The sequence below is a fragment of the Centrocercus urophasianus genome, unplaced genomic scaffold (assembly GCF_019232065.1).
Source record: "Centrocercus urophasianus isolate 14NV4802_14NV808 unplaced genomic scaffold, USGS_Curo_1.0 seq_31, whole genome shotgun sequence".
NCBI classification, from domain to species: Eukaryota; Metazoa; Chordata; class Aves; order Galliformes; family Phasianidae; genus Centrocercus; species Centrocercus urophasianus.
In genome coordinates, this window is record NW_024884878.1 from 1,722,937 (window position 1) to 1,741,451 (window position 18,515).

General features: G+C 39.2%; 1 protein-coding gene across 1 annotated transcript in view; it reads left to right on the forward strand.

The window, feature by feature from the left end:
* Positions 1-18,515, forward strand: part of SRFBP1 (serum response factor binding protein 1) — a 64,830-nt gene that overhangs the window by 29,844 nt on the left and 16,471 nt on the right. The window contains exon 4 of the mRNA XM_042829411.1: positions 12,120-12,191. Coding sequence (XP_042685345.1) covers positions 12,120-12,191 — 72 coding nt within the window. The remainder of the gene's footprint in view (positions 1-12,119; positions 12,192-18,515) is intronic.

Sequence of the window (18,515 nt, forward strand, 5' to 3'; positions counted from 1 at the left end):
TTTCATTGGATCTGAATTGGCTGTTATCAGTAAGAAGGTGGATTTTGGAGTTACCATAGCTGTGTGAAATTGCTGTATTGTTATCCCATGTCTTCAGGCAAAAGACGGTCCGTTCCTGTTTGAATCCATTATTTACCCACACACTGTGTAAGTCTTCATACTGTAATTTGAGGGTGGAAAAAAAAAGTTAAACTAAAAAAGTGGCAAGGATTATAAGAAAGATTATAAGAGGTGTGACTTGGCATCCTTGATTTCTGGGTTTATCCTAGCTTCTTCTGTTACGCTGTTTTTCTTTTTTTTTCTTTTTTTCTCATCTCGGGCACATGAAATAGGAGGTTTATCTTTACAGGTTTTAGGATCTCTAGAAAAGGTCAAAGGTAATTTATTTTCTTTACTATACACTTTAAGAAGATTGACTTCTTTACTATACACTTTAAGAAGATTGAAGGAGTATTTCTGAGAGTAAGGGATTGGAAAAAGGAAGTTTTTTCTTGCTCTACTGTATCTGTTCTCAGTTTTTTCATGCTCTCTGGAAGTGGATGAGAAAGGGCTATGTATGTGGTTCTCTGTATTTGTGCTCTTCCATCTCTGTTCACACCTCTTTGGTTTCTTCTACCTTCATTAATAAATTCCATTTCTGTGTGAAAGCAGATTCTAGGAGGTAGAGCTTATCGCCTGAATGGCATCCATCTGTCTGTCACTGTCTTCGGCGGGAACTTTGCAGTGTATCCTTTTCATGGCTGCTTTGTGCTCTTACAGGCAGGCATAGAAAAGAGGTGTAGCTAGCTGTACGTAGCGTCCCCTTCTGGCAGGCGCTGCTGTTTTTCTTCAGTTTTAAGAAAAACAGTTCATCTGGCAACAAATGCTGTTGGCAACAATTGTGAATACCAGGGATAGTAATTCAAAACTGAAGATAGTTCCAGCCAACACAAGGCTGCTTGGAAGTATGTTAACCCTGAAATTGCATGTGGTTGCTATTTTAATAATAGAAAAGCAGTGTGGAACAAGTTGACAATACAGAGTGAAGCTACAGGTTGTACCACTCCAAGTGAACACTGACATTCAGAATCAAAAGATGTTGAAGGAGAAAATATTTAAATAACAATCAGTTTGGTATCATCATGTTTGCTTGTTTTTTCCTTTTTGTATAGATTTTTTAATACTTCTCATCGTAGTTTTTTTTGTAATACCTGCCACTTTTGAAATTGTCACAAGATTACAGACTTTCTGATTTTTTTTTTTTGTGCTATGGTGAACAGAGTGACTGTTGCTCCTTGAATGTGGCTACTGAATCAAATGGGAACCTCCAAAATTAAACACTTCATTTAATCTAATTTACTAAGTAAAAAAAGTTCACAGTGTTCATCTCTGTAGACTGATGTAATTGCTGGCATTTGACTTGCATGCCTCTTGAAATATTGAATTAGTTTATAAACGTGGCAGAAAAGAGCAGCTTATATTTGCCAAATAAATTTGGGTATTTTACAACAGCTTAAACAAGCTAGCTATGTTAACTCTTGTTTGGGGGAATTGATTTTAAGGTTTCTTTTGTTATTAAACTGTATAGCTAAGTATTGCTCCCTCAAGTTCACAGTTTGCTTTTAAGAGAGATGGTATAAAACAGCAGAATTTAGCATAGCAGAATATTTACAAAGAGGAAATTATTAATTTATACAAAATTCTATTTACAATAATAATGAGTTCGGTTTGATGAGAATTTTAATAGCGTTGTTTTTCTAGATTGCACTAAAAACAGAAAACATGAGAGAATTTTAGAGTGAAACCTAGATAAAAACACACAGGTTGACATTGAATTTCACTTGGATCTAAACTGAGACAGCAATACTGTAGACATTTAGTAATGTTCAAACTTGGTGCCAGCAAAAACCTGACACTAGTATAGATTACAAAAAGAACAATTGCTAGGCTAGTTCCACTTGAAATACATTCTTACATTCCCAGTGATTAACTGTAGTTTTGGAGTGCATTTTTTAACAGGTTAGTGAGAATTAATTCTCATCAAAATTGAATGCCATGTATTAACCTATACTGAGACTGCAGTAGCTGTTGCTCTTTTGTTCTATTTCATTCTGATCACTTCCTCTGATTATTTCTTTCACTTGTTACTTTAAAAGGCAAAATAACTTACAGTATTTTTTTCTTAATCTGTAGTCTAGTATTCCTGCCTAAGTTGTTTTCAGTACAACAAAGCTGAAAATTAATGATTTTAAACAAGACACTTTTTTAATTTTGAGATGCAGTATATTGAGATAAGAAACAAGTTAGAATAACATTAGATTCTAAAAAAATTTTAGAAATGTAAGGCAACTGATGAAGAATGCAAAGTCATATTGAAAGATGTGGTATTTCCTTGAGTATGTACTTAGAAAAATTAGCAACTGTAAAACCCTTTCTTTTTATATCTTTTTTTCTTTCATTGAAATACAGGATGTAGATGTTTGAGAAGTGAAAAATACTGAAATTACTGTAGGATGTAATAACAATCTTCAATCATAATGGCACAGGAGAACGTATTTAAATTATAATTCATTTAATTTGTCTGCAGTTAGAGATGAAATGCATTCATTTTTACTGGATGAAACCTCAGGTTTCAGTATGTGATGATATAGCATCAAGTCACCCATCAGATTGTGGGGGAAGGCTGTGCTGATTGTACTGGTGGAACAGAACGTTCTTCTATGAGATCTCTTTTTGTTGTGGTTTTGCTTTCTGGTAGCTGTCTGCTCTTCAAGAGTTGAGTATTTACAATAAGATTTGATTTCTGTGGAAAACTGAATCTGTGTATCCTCTTACTTACAGCCTGCATCAGACCACCTTGCCTGTAAGTTGAGCAGAAGTTTAATTTGATGGAATGTTTTATTGAAATGCTGCATCCTTCTTGAAGCATGCAAACTTCTGAAATGGCATTTATTCAAACAATTTTAGTACATATTCTTAATGCAATTCAGTAATGAGGAGTCTGTGCAACATGCAGGGCATTGCTACTTCACTGTAAATTCCTACTCTATATCTCTCAGTGTAATGTGACCTGTAATTTTAATTTACAAAAAAGAACACATTATAATTGTGCTGGTTTATTTACCTTGTCTATATGAACTTTGAGTGCACGCATACCTGAAACATTCAGTCTTGACTTTGTTGGTATGTTATACTAAAATGATTGGGAATTCATTCTCTTAAAGACAGTCACCCTGTAATCTTTTGTTATTGTCCTTTGTAGTTTCTCCTAATAACCAGTAGGGTACTGTGTATTTTTATAAGCCCTGAAAGCTTGCATCACATCTCATCTCCATCTGTAATTTTAAAAGCAAGGTTTGATGCCAGGGAGATAGCAAACACAGAATGGCAGGGGCAAGTGAGTAGACTCCCTCATTTGCTCTCAGTGCAGGGTGCAGGCTGTAGAGTAAACATGCATAAATATTAGAAGTCCTGAATGTTGTCTTGTCAGGAAAGTGAGTTGCCAGGCAGAGAGATCTTGAAACGTAGCATGAGTAGAGCATATCGTGTCTTTTTTTTCTTTACCGAATCATTTTATAAATTTGTAGTTGGCATAGTTTTGTCTACAGATAAATGTTTTTAAGTGCATTTTACTTAAACCAAGCATGAACTGAGCATAACCTGGAAGACATAACAAGGCCTTTCCAGTGGAAACATGGAGGAAGTTATTCTGTAAACTGCTTAAGTGCTGGAGTTTCCCTGCCCCAAAGTGTGGTAGTGTGAGTCACACCTTCAGGGCTGCACAGTCTGTGAAACTGACACATTGGACATGTTTTTTGTACTTTTTTTTTTTTTTTTTTCCCCGAAAGACTGCTTTAAAATATAGATGTATTTTACCTCACAGAGATATTTAGACATTTTTGAAGGGCAGTTACTCTGAACAAGTAACTTACAAGTCAGTATACCTTCTTAACTTTCTGAATATCATTCAGATTTGGGCCTGTGATGGGTGTGACAGTGACAGTACCATTCTGGACTCCATGTGTATCCACCTACTTCCAATCAGACTGTTAAAGCCCTTATAGGATTCTCACTTGTGGATTGAAAACCTCATACCTCCTCAACAGTTCTTGGTAATTCCAGCATAATATTTTTTCTTCCACATGTATGAAGAAGTGAGGAAAGTGTCTGTTAGCAGTCTGCTGCAACAGAGGATGATGGCAGGTCTTTTTAGAATGGAAAGAGCGAAATTCTAGGTTGAATTCCTGATGGAAAAATTCCATTTATTATTTGCCATCATTTCAAACTATGCTGTATTTTTAATAGAAACACATGGATATTAGGACTGGATATTTTTCACGGCTGCTAGTAATAGAATTTTTAGTACTAGAATATTGCTACTATATTGATTCACCTAGTAGAAATCAACCTATTTTTTTGTCAGTTTTGGACAGGAAAATTTTAATGATTGTCTAGTCTGTTTCTCAGCATCAGGTAAAGCAAGTGGTGTGGTTACATCATTCAAGCATTCTAGTGTCCTTCAGCCAGAGAAGGCAAGTGGGTGTTCTGAGTTATATGTTGCAGTGAACAAAGCAGAAAACTCAGTAAAACTAAGAGTGGGTTTTCAACTGTCAAAAGCTTCACTCCAGAAGTTGTAGTCATGAACATGCAGCAGGTAACATGCTCTGAGTTTACCTAACATCAAGTTACAGCTACTGATTTGTTGCAAATTTCCGTAGACTTCTCTGGAAGGATTTTATGTAATTTAAATGTGATGGGTAAAGATGCGTGTAACCTGGATTGCCAGGATTCCACTGAGGAAAAAACTAAAGCCAAGTGAAAGCTTGAATTTCCAGGAGTCAGGAAGGCTACGGGTTCTTTGTCCAGAATGAGAGTCCCCTTCTTTAATATGACATTACCAAGAGAGAAACTGGCCCATTTTACCCCTTAAATCTGTAGTAGAAAATGAGAGCAAATATAAAAAATATATGTACACATATATACATAGTCAACACATGGACAAATTTTCATCCCTCAGTAGAAACGTTAAACAACTTTGTAGTTGTTTTGTAACTACTGTCAGAAAGGTGCTTTTGTTCTTGTCTGCTGGAAAATTATTCAGAGATACTGTAGATATTTCAGTGTGCATATATGCTTGGGTCATTGTTACTGCCCAGGTATTTCTTTTTTCTTAAGTCTCAAGGATAAAGCTAGTGTCACTTTTTCACAGTCAGTCTGCTATAACCAATGATAGTATTGCAGTTCTTTACAGTAGGCCTTCACAGTTCAAGCAAATTTATACTCTGATCATGGATTTGGTGTATATTTAAAATCATATAATATTTTTAGGGAGCCATAGTGGATTCCTTTCACTCTTAGGAAGATATTCCGTTGAGCTTTATCTGTTTTTGAAGCAAAAACATGCTTCACAACAGTAGTATTTTACAGTGAGTCAAAGAATATTTATGCTCTGAATAATAAGTAAAATACTGAACTTCTAGAGACTTTGAAAAGAGAAAAAATTGCTTAGAACTGGAAGCCGTATAGTCATTAAATTACACACACACAAAAAAAAGGATCTTCAGATCTGTCCTGAAATGAATGTATTTTCTACATTGCTAAAGAACCTAGAAAAATTACAGAAAATAACAAAATGAGGCTGAAGGCTAAAGAAATACATATGAAACTTGTTCATGAGAAGGTAGCCTCAAACACTCATTCAAGGGTAAGAAAGATTATAATGTCTCAGAAGATCTAAGTTCAGTGTTGAATAACAAACTATAGTTGAAATTTCACCAGAAATATTTTATTTTAGGTATGGCTGCTGTGTTAGCAATTTGTGTATGTCCTGACTCAGTTAGTTATTATTTTTAGAGAAATTCTTTAAGTGTAAGAAGAACAAAATCATCATGTAGAGAAGGTAGATACCGCATCATTTCATAAGGAAAGGCTTAACACTTGCATTAGGTAAGAAAATTTGAAAAAATTGTGAGGAAAATGATAGAACTGATAAAGGAAAAAGGAAAATACTGGCCAAAACAAAGTTGTCTGTGGATGATAGGTAAAATTTTTAATAGTGTGAGGACTGGTACTCCTAAATTGTTTCCACAGGCCACCGCTGGCAAACTGTTCTTCTGAGTCATCTGAAATTGCCTTAGTCAGCATAGCTGAGAGTGCATTTGATGTGAATAATGTTGCATTTCTCAGTTGTGTCAAAACCTCATATGACAAGGTTGGAGTTTTTTCTGTCCTCCCTAGCTATTCTGTAAACCACATTTCCATTTGCTTTAGGATAAAGCATATATCTTTTTCACTATCACTTTATAAGTAAGAGATAAAGAGTAATCTGAGCCACCATTATCAGTGTTGGTATGACATTGTATTTTCAGATGCCATTTGTGTTTGACATACTTCTGTACAATATGGTCTTGTTTTCATCACAGAATCACAGAATTGTAGGGGTTGGAAGGGACCTCCAGAGATCATCGAGTCCAACCCCCCTGCCAAAGCAGGTTCCCTACAGCAGGTCGCGCAGGTAGGCATCCAGGCAGGTCTGGAACATCTCCAGAGAAGGAGACTCCACCACCTCCCTGGGCAGCCTGTTCCAGTGCTCCGTCACCTCACTGTAAAGAAGTTCTTGCGCACATTTGTGCGGAACTTCCTGTGCTGCAGTTTCCAGCCGTTTCCCCTTGTCCTGTCTCCACTCACCACTGAAAAGAGTCTGGCCTCACCATTCTGCCCCCGACACCTCAGATATTTATAGACCTGGATCAGGTCCCCTCTCAGTCTTCTTTTCTCAAGGCTGAACAGACCCAGTTCACTCAGGCTTTCTTCATAGGAGAGATGCTCCAGGCCCTTCACCATCTTCGTGGCCCTCCGCTGGACTCTTTCCAAGAGATCCTTGTCTTTTTTGTACTGGGGAGCCCAGAACTGGACGCAGTACTCCAGGTGAGGTCTTACCAGGGCAGAGTAGAGGGGGAGGATCACCTCCCTCGACCTGCTGGCCACGCTCTTTTTAATGCACCCCAGGATGCCATTGGCCTTTTTGGCCACAAGGGCACACTGCTGGCTCATGGCCAACCTGTCAACCACCAGGACACCCGGGTCCCTCACTGCAGAGCTCCCCTCCAGCAGCTCATCCCCCAGCCTGTACTGGTGCATGGAATTATTCCTCCCCAGATGCAAGACTCTACACTTGCTTTTGTTAAACCTCATCTGTTTTTTTTTTTCTGCCCAGCTCTCCAGCCTATCCAGGTCTTGCTGAATGGCAACACAGCCTTCAGGCGTGTCAGCCAATCCTCCCAACTTCGTATCATCAGCAAACTTGCTGAGTGTGGCCACTATCCCCTCATCAAGGTCATTGATGAAGATGTTGAACAAGACCGGACCCAGCACAGACCCCTGAGGAACACCACTGCTTACAGGCCTCCAACTGGACTCTGCACCACCAACAACAACCCTTTGCGCTCTGCCAGTCAGCCAGTTCTCAACCCACCTCACTGTCCACTCATCTATCCCACACTTCCTCAGCTTTGTTATAAGGATGTCGTGGGGGACAGTATCAAACGCCTTGCTGAAATCAAGGTAGACTACATCCACTGCTCTCCCCCTATCCACCCAGCCAGAGACAACATCATAGAAGGCTACCAGGTTGGTCAAGCACGACCTCCCCCTTGTGAACCCATGCTGACTACTCCTGATAACCTCCTCTTCTTCCAGTTGTCTGGAGATGACATCCAACACCAGTTGTTCCATCACCTTTCCAGGGACAGAAGTGAGGCTGACTGGCCTATAATTGCCTGGGTCTTCCTTCTTGCCTTTTTTGAACACCGGGGTGACGTTGGCTATCTTCCAGTCTTCAGGCACCTCCCCCATCCTCCAAGACCTCTCAAAGATGACAGAAAGCGGTTCAGCAATCACCTCTGCCAGCTCCCTCAGCTCCCGTGGATGAATCCCATCGGGTCCCATGGGTTTGTGAACATTGGTGTTGCCTAGGCACTCCTGGACCACCTCTTCCCTGACAGAAGGGAGGTCTTCCATTCCCAAGATCCTCTCACTAACCTCCAGGGTCTCAGATTCCCGAGGGGGAGCTTTTTCACTGAAAACGAAAGCAAAGAAGGCATTCAGTATCTCCGCCTTCTCAGCATCCCCCGTTACCAGAACACCCCCGTCACTTAGCAGGGGAGCCACATTCTCCCTAGTCTTCCTTTTACTGTTAATGTACTTGAAAAAACCTTTTTTATTATCCTTTATCCCCTTTGCCAGATTTAATTCCAGGCAGGCTTTAGCCTTCCTTGTCGCATCCCTGCAGACCCTGACAACATTCCTGTATTCTTCCCAAGTAGTCAGACCCTTTTTCCACATTTCATGGGCCTTCTTATTTCCTTTGATTTTGTGCACGAGCTCCTTGCTCATCCACACAGGTCTCCTGCCACCCTTTCCCGATTTCTTCCTCACAGGGACGCACCGATCCTGAGCTTGGAAGAAGAGCTGCTTAAATGCCGACCAGCTCTCACAGGCCCCCTTGCCTTCCAACACCCTAGCCCATGAGACAGCTCCAAGTAGGCCCCGGAAGAGATCAAAGTTGGCTCTCCTAAAGTCCAGGATAGCAATCCTACTTTTTGCTTTACTTCTTCCACTCAGGATCTTGAACTCCACCATCTCGTGGTCACTACAACCCAAGCTACCCCCGACCTTTACTTCCCTGACAAGCCCTTCTCTATTAGTGAGAATAAGGTCCAGCAGTACCCCTCGCCTTGTCGATTCCTCAACCACCTGCATCAGGAAGTTGTCTTCAACACATTGCAGGAACCGTCTGGACCGCGCATGCCTGGCCACATTGCTTTTCCAGCAAATATCTGAATAATTGAAGTCCCCCATAAGCACCAGCGCCTGGGATTGTGACGCTGCTTCCAGCTGTTTGTGGAAGGCCTCATCAACCTCCTCCTCCTGATCAGGGGGCCTGTAGCACACTCCCACAACCATACCAGCCATACCAGCCCGCCCCTTGATTCTTACCCACAAGCTCTCCACTGCTACACCACTCTCCCCCAGGTGGAGTTCAATACATTCAAGCTTCTCTCTTACATAAAGAGCAACTCCACCACCCTGCCTCACCAGCCGATCTTTCCTAAAAAGCACATAGCCCTCCATGACAACATTCCAGTCATGCGAGCTGTCCCACCACGTCTCTGTGATCGCAATGAGATCATAGCCATGTGACCGCACGCAGATCTCCAACTCTTGCTGTTTGTTTCCCGTGCTGCACACATTAGTGTATGGACACTTCAGGGAGGCAGCATTCCCCTGCCACACTCCATCCCTTTGAACTCCACCCTCGTCACCCATCAAGTTCACTTTTGAACCTTGAGCTACCTGAACCTCAGCAGTCCTCATTTTGTCCCCTTCCCCCTTCTTACCTAGTTTAAAGACCTTTCAATGAGGCCCGCCAGCTCCTGGGCTAGGATCCTTTTACCCCTTGCAGACAGTTGAGCTCCATCTGCAGCCGTCATGCCAGGAGCTGAGTAAATTGCCCCATGGTCAAAAAAACCAAAGTTCTTCTGCCTGCAAGTGTCATGTGTAAGACAGTTCCAGTTTAAATAACCACATCGTTGAAACCAAAAACAAAACAAAAACAAAACAAAAACAACCCAAAACCAGAAGAATAGCCTTTGTTACATTTCCATAGGCAACAGGGTGAAATTGCTGCCTGCAGTGCTTGACATGCAGCAGCAGGGCTGCCCCACAGCAGTGCTCAGCTGTCTGGCTGCATGCTGTGTTGTCCCATTTCACAGTCCAGCCTTTCCTTGCCTCTGGCTATCCCTTATTCCGTCCCAGTTTAGTGTTTGCCCACCTATAATTTGTTATTCCCATTGTTGCCAGTTTTGTTGTACCACACCCAAATTTGGTTATTTTGATGTGACTTTGTAGATAGATGTGACTGTATGTGCTGTTACTGGTAGGTCTGTGTATGTACCATTGAAAGTGTAAGATTTCCTCCCCATGAGACTTCCAGAACTCCTCCAGCTTTCTCTGAAGCTTGTCTGTACTTCACATAACTCTCAGAGATCTGTAACTGTATTGCCATCTACTTGCATTATCTGTCACATCCGGCAGTTTTCTTATTTCCAGTGGTTTTCCACATCCTCTTCATTCAGCTTACTCTCAGCTCAAGGCCTCGTCATCATCTGCAGCCGTAACGAGGCCCAGCTGACTGACAGACCCCTGTTGTTGCTGCCCCTGTGGAGCCTGTTATCTTGGCTTGAGCACCAGGGAGGTGAGAGTACCACTGTGCTTCATGTTGTGTGCACCAGCCCGCAGATCTCTCCGCTGCACATGTCCTTGTCTCTTAAGGGGCTTCATGATAGATGGTGAAATGGAACACGGTCTGGAATCAGCCATTGTCTCTTGCCTATCCATCATCCTCTTGAGGGATGATGAAAAAACAGCCACTGAAAGGTCCACCTCCACTGCCTGCTGAGTGCCTTTCCTCCTGTAGAAAAGAGATGAAACCCTGCATTTGCAATAGAATCTGCTATCTGGCTGTGGCCAGCACCAATTACACAAGTGCTATAGCTGGCAGACACTGTTGTGGAAGTGGATAGTGGGTCTCAATGTGCAACACGAAGCACAGAAGTAACAGCTACTGCTGGGACAACCATGAGTAAATACAGAGTCAGCAAATGGAGTCAGACCAGGATGTAGGAGCCCAAGCCTGTGCCAGGGGAGCAGGTAGCTGCTGAATGTTACTGCTTCAGTCATTAGAGCAAGGGACAGCTTCTGTTCCAGCAGCCAGCTGCAGTGAGAGTGGGGTTAGCACGTGTCCTGTGCACAGCTGCTGGTGGGTCTGGGGTGAAGGACTGCAGGTATGGCTGAAGCTTATCTTGCTTCCCTTTAAAAGAGAATGCTGCATTTAAATCCTTAAAAAACAAAAAATAGGCACATTTTTCCTGTGTGGGGGAAGGAGGTAGAATGAAGATCATATAAATTATTATATAGATTCTTTTTAATATAAAGAAACACCTAGATTTAATGAACAGTATTGGGTTCCAGTTCTTCATTCATGACTTCTCGCCAACTCTGACTATTAGCATGTCACTTAACCACCGTGTCCTAGTTTCACCATCTGTAAAACGCTTTTGAAAGTCATGGAAAACTGAATCATAGGTCTTTTCCATCTCTAGATTCTATTAGGTCATCCAGTCTGTCTATCTGCCAGTGTAAGTTTCCTACATTCACCAGTGTTTTTCCAGTCTGGGTTCTGTGTGCCAGGTGGTTGGGCTTCCACCAGTACCTATAGGAGATGAATTTGCAGACCTTTAGATCTCAGCATGAGGAAGCTCTTCTGATACTAACTAATATTGACACAAATATCTCAATTGGCACAAGTGTTGCAGTTTACTATATTTGACTTAGGGCATATGCTTTTGTAGAGTTTCAGAAATTCAATTTTCTTTAAGTTGGAACCTGCAGTATAGTGATATGAACAATATCTACACAATAACTATCAGAATAACTAGCTGTCTTTGTACAAAGTTTTCAGAACTATGAATACATGGAAGTTATTTGGGCTCTGTATTATCAGAAGTTAAACTGCTTTTAAAGTCACCATCTGGCAAACAACTGGTGTTTTGCATGATTTATTAGATGCAGTGACCTAGGAAGAAAAGGCCAATACCTAGTGTATTTTACTGATCAAGTTAACAGATTGTTTGTTTTGTAATGCAAGTTGTATATAATATGTATGTTAATGAAAAATCTGTCAGAGGTGTGTGTTTCATGAAATATCCAACTTCTAACCAACTCCACTTTCCTCATGGCATGCTAATTCCATTCTAATGGAAATTCTTAAGGCTGGAAATGGAAGTTGCATCTTCATTATATCCACAAGAGGGAGAAGGGAGAGCTCTTTGTTGTTTTCTTGGGTTGTTGTTTTAATTTCAAATTCGATTTCATGGCTTAACCCTAAATATTTGTGTATGTCAATAAGAAAATATATTATTTGCATAAACAACATCAAAAATTTCTGTACATAACAAATGATCTTCTTCCTTTACGAAATCAGTGGAGGATACCGCGAAATAATAGTACTTGTAAGGAAGGTAAGCCTTAGAATAGTAAAGTCTGATCATAAAAGGAATAAATATGTCTTTCATCCACAGGAAATAAAGCCGGACCAAGTTACCAGACTTGCACTTAGGAAAGAAGTTAATTTTGAAAGTATCTGCAGAAAGGTAAGGTTTGCTGATTTTGTTGCTCCTAATCTGTGAGTGTGAGAAAATGTCTGAGCCCCTAATGATGATGTATATAAGTTATGCGTGTGTATGAGTGGGGTTATCTGCATTTGCAAAGTGTGTGATGTACGTTATATTGGATCTTAACTATAAATCTTTCTTTTGTTTCTAAAGTCATCACTCCAACAGGGCACGTCTGCAAAAAACTGTATAGTTATTTTAGCACGAGTGGCTTTTCATTAAGGCTGGTGGGCTAACATCAAGCAACAGGAATTGCATACCAGGAAGCACAGTTTTTATAAATAGGCTTGTCATGTTTTCTAGTACATTTACATGAGTTAATTAATGTAAATAATTACACTTCCAACAACAGATGAAAATAAGCTTTATGTACTTGAGAGGAAGAGAGAAGTTTATCCATGTGAAAAGGACATTAGCCTGAAATAAAGGTGAAATTTTAGTGCAGCCATTTCAACACAGTGTTTCTCCACTGTCCACTGACTGAACTATTAACTAACTAGTAATAACTGGAGGGGATAAAATGAAGACGCTGTAAAGAGCAGAAAAAGGTAGCCTTGTAAGTGATTTGTTGCAGAAACGATCTTATAAAGCGACTTCAAATCAAAAATATCAGTAAAACGAACAGTAGGTTTTCCTCCAAATCCTCCTCAATTCTTCTGGATGGGCAGCTGAGGGCTGTGGAGCATCTGCGATCTGAAAAACACATCATGCACAGTCAAAGTTTTAATGCAGTGTTTGATCATTTCCTCCTATAGTGATGTAATTACACTCTATCAAAGCATGGCCATATGTGGTGCAGCTCAGTTATCAGCATAGAATGCAACAGGATATCATTGAAGCAAAATGAAATTAGTATACTAGAGAGTATACTAGAGTATACTAGAGAGGTCACAGGTTGGATCTTATTGATGTATGATAACTGTTCCAAAAGTAATACATCTTATTTTATTCTGTTGGCCCATGACATCAGGGGCAGATATGGTGGACACAATTCTGCCCCTCTGCTGCTATCTATCATATGTTCAATGCATCAGCTTTGTTCTGACTGCTTTCTCAAGAATAGAAGTCCCAGAATGAAATATTTGATTCAGTTGTTTTGAAGGAGTTTATGAGTTTATATATTTGGAATCGCCTAAGAGGACAGTTTTTCAGTTGTCAAGAATACGAAAGGGAGTATTGGTAGTCTTACCAGTTCATTTTATCTATCCATTTCTTTTCCTAGAAGTTCTTCAGATATAAGCGGATTATGGTAAAGGATAGGAGGTGGCTATGAAATTTTCCTAGCCCAGGATATTTCTCTTAGGTAATAGAATTCTTGTTTTCATAGTCATGGCTAACTGTATATTTTCCAAATTTAATTAAAATTGGCTTTTATTTTGCCACAATCCTTGAAAACATATAATGCAGGTGTCTTGATGGACTTGTTTTGTTTTTTAAAATTCTTATTTGTGTCACTTTCTGCTGCTAGTAGGGTTTTACAGCAGTATGAAAGACTTAATCTCACCTATTATAATGAATGAGTCTCATTTTAAAATAAACAAGTGTTTGGGTGAGTTCTGATGCTGTTTTAAACCAACAGTTTAACCTCACTGTTGTAGTTCCCGTAACAAGTGGTAGCTGAGCCACTGAAACCACTGGCTGGCCATAGCATTCCCACTGCTGAAGGGAGTATTTTTTGCATGCTTTAATAAAAGTTAATATGTCAATGTATTATTTCATCTTTTCCCACAGTTAGTTATTAATAATAACATTTGGGAAAAAAAATCTATCTCTAGCAGTATTCTTTAGATCCCGTGAAATGTCGACCATACTGTTTACCTTTTCATTAACTTCAGTTTTGAAATATTTGAAGCAAAACATCCTGTGGCTGTTTTCATTTTCCAAATAGGTTTGTTTTCACTGATAAAAGGCAATCTGCTTTTAATTCACTGTGGAATGCTGAATATTAGTTTTGCGTAGTGGATGTGTAGTCAAGATATTTGTTTAATTCCTTCTGCCCACTGAGAGTTTATGTTCTATTACTATTTTTCCGCATATTTTTTTCAGAATAAGATAGGCATACTTTTCTATTTAAAAAGATGTTTTCTGGGTTTCATTTATAAAATTTATAAAAAACATCACAGGGCTAACACATTAATATAAGAGAAGAAGCAGTGGGTGAGCTGTCCTTCGTGCACCTCTGCTGAAACTCTTTACATCCATTTTGAGTATTGTTGCAGCTGGCTCAATTGCTATTAACAGATGGTAAACTCTGCTGTAAAGACGGTATTAAATGTTGCCATGTGACTGCAGCTGGACTTTATTGTTGGTGCTTAGTCACAGCTGTTGAAAATGGAACCTTTATTCTCTAGATTCTCATTGAGCTTTTCTGCAGGTTCTGAACACAGTTCTGTGCTGTCTGCAACAAACACATTTGCCAGTTGTTAGTATTGAAGAACACGTGGCAGACCTGCTGTCTAATTTTTTAAACAGATTTCCATCTGTGTAGCATTTTAATGTGGTTACTGTAGCATGTGTCCCTGAGCTGTTCTGGGATTCTTGGTTCATCATTATTGTGCTCCAGAAGCTAATGCTAAAAAAATTGTTCATTGCAAGATTGAGAGCAGACAAAGGCCAAGCACCTTTGTTTCACCGAAGCCATTCTATCAGACTGCCTCTCTGCTGCCATTTGTCACACAGCAACAACATGGAATGGAATACTGGGAAGGAGGTTCAACCTATACTGCTGTACCACCAACATTTGCTTCTGTTGTAGTGGACCAAAATCTTAAAACAGCAGGCATTTCTTTCGGAGCAGCCCTCATAGAACGGACATCTAATGCATGGCCATAGGCAGATATGCCAGAATTCAGCTGAGCAGCATGGTATGATTTTGATGACTGAAAGTCTAGGTTGCCTGATGAGAATGCCTGTACTTAAGATGATTATGCAGGAATGACATTAGTGATGTCTTGGTGTACATATTTTAATGGTTACTCCAAGGTTATAATGCTACAGTTGAAGTTTGGGATGTTATTTTGAAGGTGAGTGAATTTAACATCCATTGCCCAGATGAGTTTGTGTCCCACCCCTCAACATGTATCTCATCTGGAACCAAAAAGAGTAAGGGTAGGGTAGTCACAGTGCTTGTAAATTTACCATGACAATGCAGTCTGTTGGAAGCGTTTTATGAAAGGCTGTGATATTAGAGGTATTAATCAATGTACAGCATTACAATTGCTAAATAGCTATTTGGAGCACGAGGTTCCTCAGATTGTATCAGTAAATGGTAGTCTTGGGTTACGAGACATGAGTAGGACATGGTTACACAACAATAATAATTATTCTTAAAAATACTCTTACCTTTAAAAACATAAATTTCCTTAGCAGGAAATTTTAAAGATAATTCAAGTACTTTTTAGCTTTGTGACATAGAAAGAAGGGAAGATGGCGTTTCTAAATCAAGCAGAATTTCAACCAAATAGCTGCATCCAAGGAGGGACAGTCACATCTGTATTTTCTATCTCTGAAAAATAGAAAGGTTTCTATTTGAGTTGATGTTAATAAATGTACTTCTTTGATCTTGGCTTTAATTTATTAAAAAAAAAAAAAAACAACACGTACTTTTTAATGAAAAATATATTTTAAAATGTCACTATTCTCTTGAATTTAATCTGAGGAAATGCATTAAATCATGAAAGGGGCCTGATGCATAGTCCTGTGCAGTTTAATTGAAGACTTTCTGTTAACTTCAAAGGCTTTGGATCGAGCACAAAATAGTTGCTGTCTTTCATTTGGGCTCTGGGGGATTTTTCCACAGTCCCCTCCCTTCTCTCTTTTCCACCCTTCGCCTTTATCCCCCTTCCTCTCTCCCCTCTACCCCCCTAAATGTTCTACTAGCCACAAAACAGTCTGATTAGGATAGATTCATTTATTGATACAAAACTTCTGTTGCTGGTGCTAGTGCCTTTAACAGCATAACTAGATAATTACTTATGTGGATTTTTAACATTCTTTGCTTATGAAAATATTTTGCTTGCAATCCATAAACCATAGAGAAAGGACTACTGTATGAATCAGTCTTTTGTGTAATACTGATGTGATGGTTCATTGGCTTTCTGTAATATACTTATCATTAATTTTGCACTTAGCTGTTTTGTGGTTTGATTTTGGCAATCTTGCAGGAAAACAGCTGGTGTTCTTGAGGGAACCATAAATATTTTCCCTTAAAAAAACAAAAAAAAACCAACTGAATTCTGGTTGTTAGCACTCTTGTAATTAGAAATTGTGTGTAGACAATCAATGTGTAATTATAATAGGAATAAATTAATGATTATTTAATCTGTTTCAGAAGACTTAATGATCATCTGATAATACCTCTCCTTTTCTTCATTGCTTTTAAGTAACAATATGATCAACTTCAAAACAGTTTTAGGAACCCAGAATAGTTGTTAACCATTTTTTCTTCGGGATGAACACACATTACCTCTTGTATATGAAGATGGTTCCATTCCTCAGCACTGTTTATGCTGAGTAGTATAAACAATACTTCTCCACCTTAGGCATTATGTCGCAGGTCCTTTGTTATTTTGGTATGGAAAGACAGTGATTTGCATAGCTGTTACCATTTTCTTTATGCAACAGTTACATTTGTCAACATCATTTGTTTTTTGGCAATGCGTTCCGTTGATTTTAACACTGCTCAATAGGGCTGGATTGATGCTGGGAATCAGTGTTGCAGTGCTGGATTCTTTCTGTCTCCAGCATTTTGATTCCATTTGAATGGAAGTTGCACTGAATGTATGAAACCAAATGTTTCCTGAGAGTTTTCCATGTCAAACACCAGATATTAACTCTAATAGGAATGTCTGTGGTCTTTCTAACAGTACTGATGTAGAATTTTGCATTCAGTGATGAATATCACAATTGGTTGTAAATACTTTCTCTGTGTGAGTGATTATTGGTTGTTGATGTTTTGTTGTTTGTTTTTCTCCTGAGGCTTCTCATCTTCCAAATTCAATTTCTTGAACTATGAGCTGTTCAGCATAACTTACGTATGTATAGAGAGACATGTATATGTATATATATATCATTATACAGATAATTATTATTCATATAAATGTATTTATAGTATATAAATGTCCTTTCTGATGTAAATGAAATGCTTAGCATTGTGTAATCTTCTCTGTTTTGGAGTCTAGAACCCACTGATATGGCTGCAGTCAAAGTTTTGTCAGTACAAAACTGTCTGTTGTCTTAACAAATCTTTCTCCAGTCTTTCCCACTGACTTCTCCACTAATTTTCCTTCTGTCTGTTTGCCCAACCAGTGCCAATCTCTTCCCAGAAGCCCAGTGGGAGAACTCAGTCTGCTGTTTATGCCACACTCTGTCCATTTCCTTCCCTGGTTAGCCATTCTTTTGCCTGCTAGGTCCTTACCATACTTACTCTTTGTTAATTTCTGTCTTCTCCATTAGCCCCTTTTCATTCAAACTAGGCTGCTACCTGCTTGCCACACTAGAGTCACCATTTGAGAGTAAGGAGATAGACTGGACAAAGTTGGCACTATATTCAACACCAGAGCAGCACATGCAGTGATCTGTTTAGTGACAGCCTGGATTTTGTCTTCTCTCGGAACAATATTTTTAATGTTCTGTACTGAAACGAAACAACAGCAGCTTTGGCAGTTTCTCATTGTGAGGCGTTATACTCCTGACATGAAAAAGCTGCCTTGTGTCAAATTTTACTTTACAAAGCCAAGGATCTATTAAGATGTGATCTTTAGGAAAGACTCAGTCCCAAAAATGATTGCTTTTGATTGGAATTAGTTTGTTTCAACCATTTGGCATTTCAGAGCAGAATGTGGATAGGCATATTGCTATCAACAGAAATCAGAGAGCAGTCAGTTCATGTTGTCCTAATCAGTGTTTGGCTTTTATCATCCAGGTAGTTTAGTCACAGTGAATACACTTACAAGAGCATAAATGGACAGAAACATACGTGGGGAAGCACAGTGTTTTTCAGCTAAGATATTCTTGTTACAGTGATGATTCGATGCATACAGCTTTGTATACACACAGCTGTATTTTTTCATTGCCAGAATATGACACAGTATATATAAAAGCACATGCAACTCTGAACTTTTGTTCTTATTTTAAATGAATATTTAAGTTATATGCATAATTTTTTATGGGGCATGAGTAATGGGAAGAATTGAGTAAAGTGTTCAAACAAATCTTGTTTTTATGTTTTCCTTGAAGAAAATGAAAGAAAGTATTATAACAACAGATTCTCAAAGCGTGGTAGGCTTGATACTGAATAAAAGA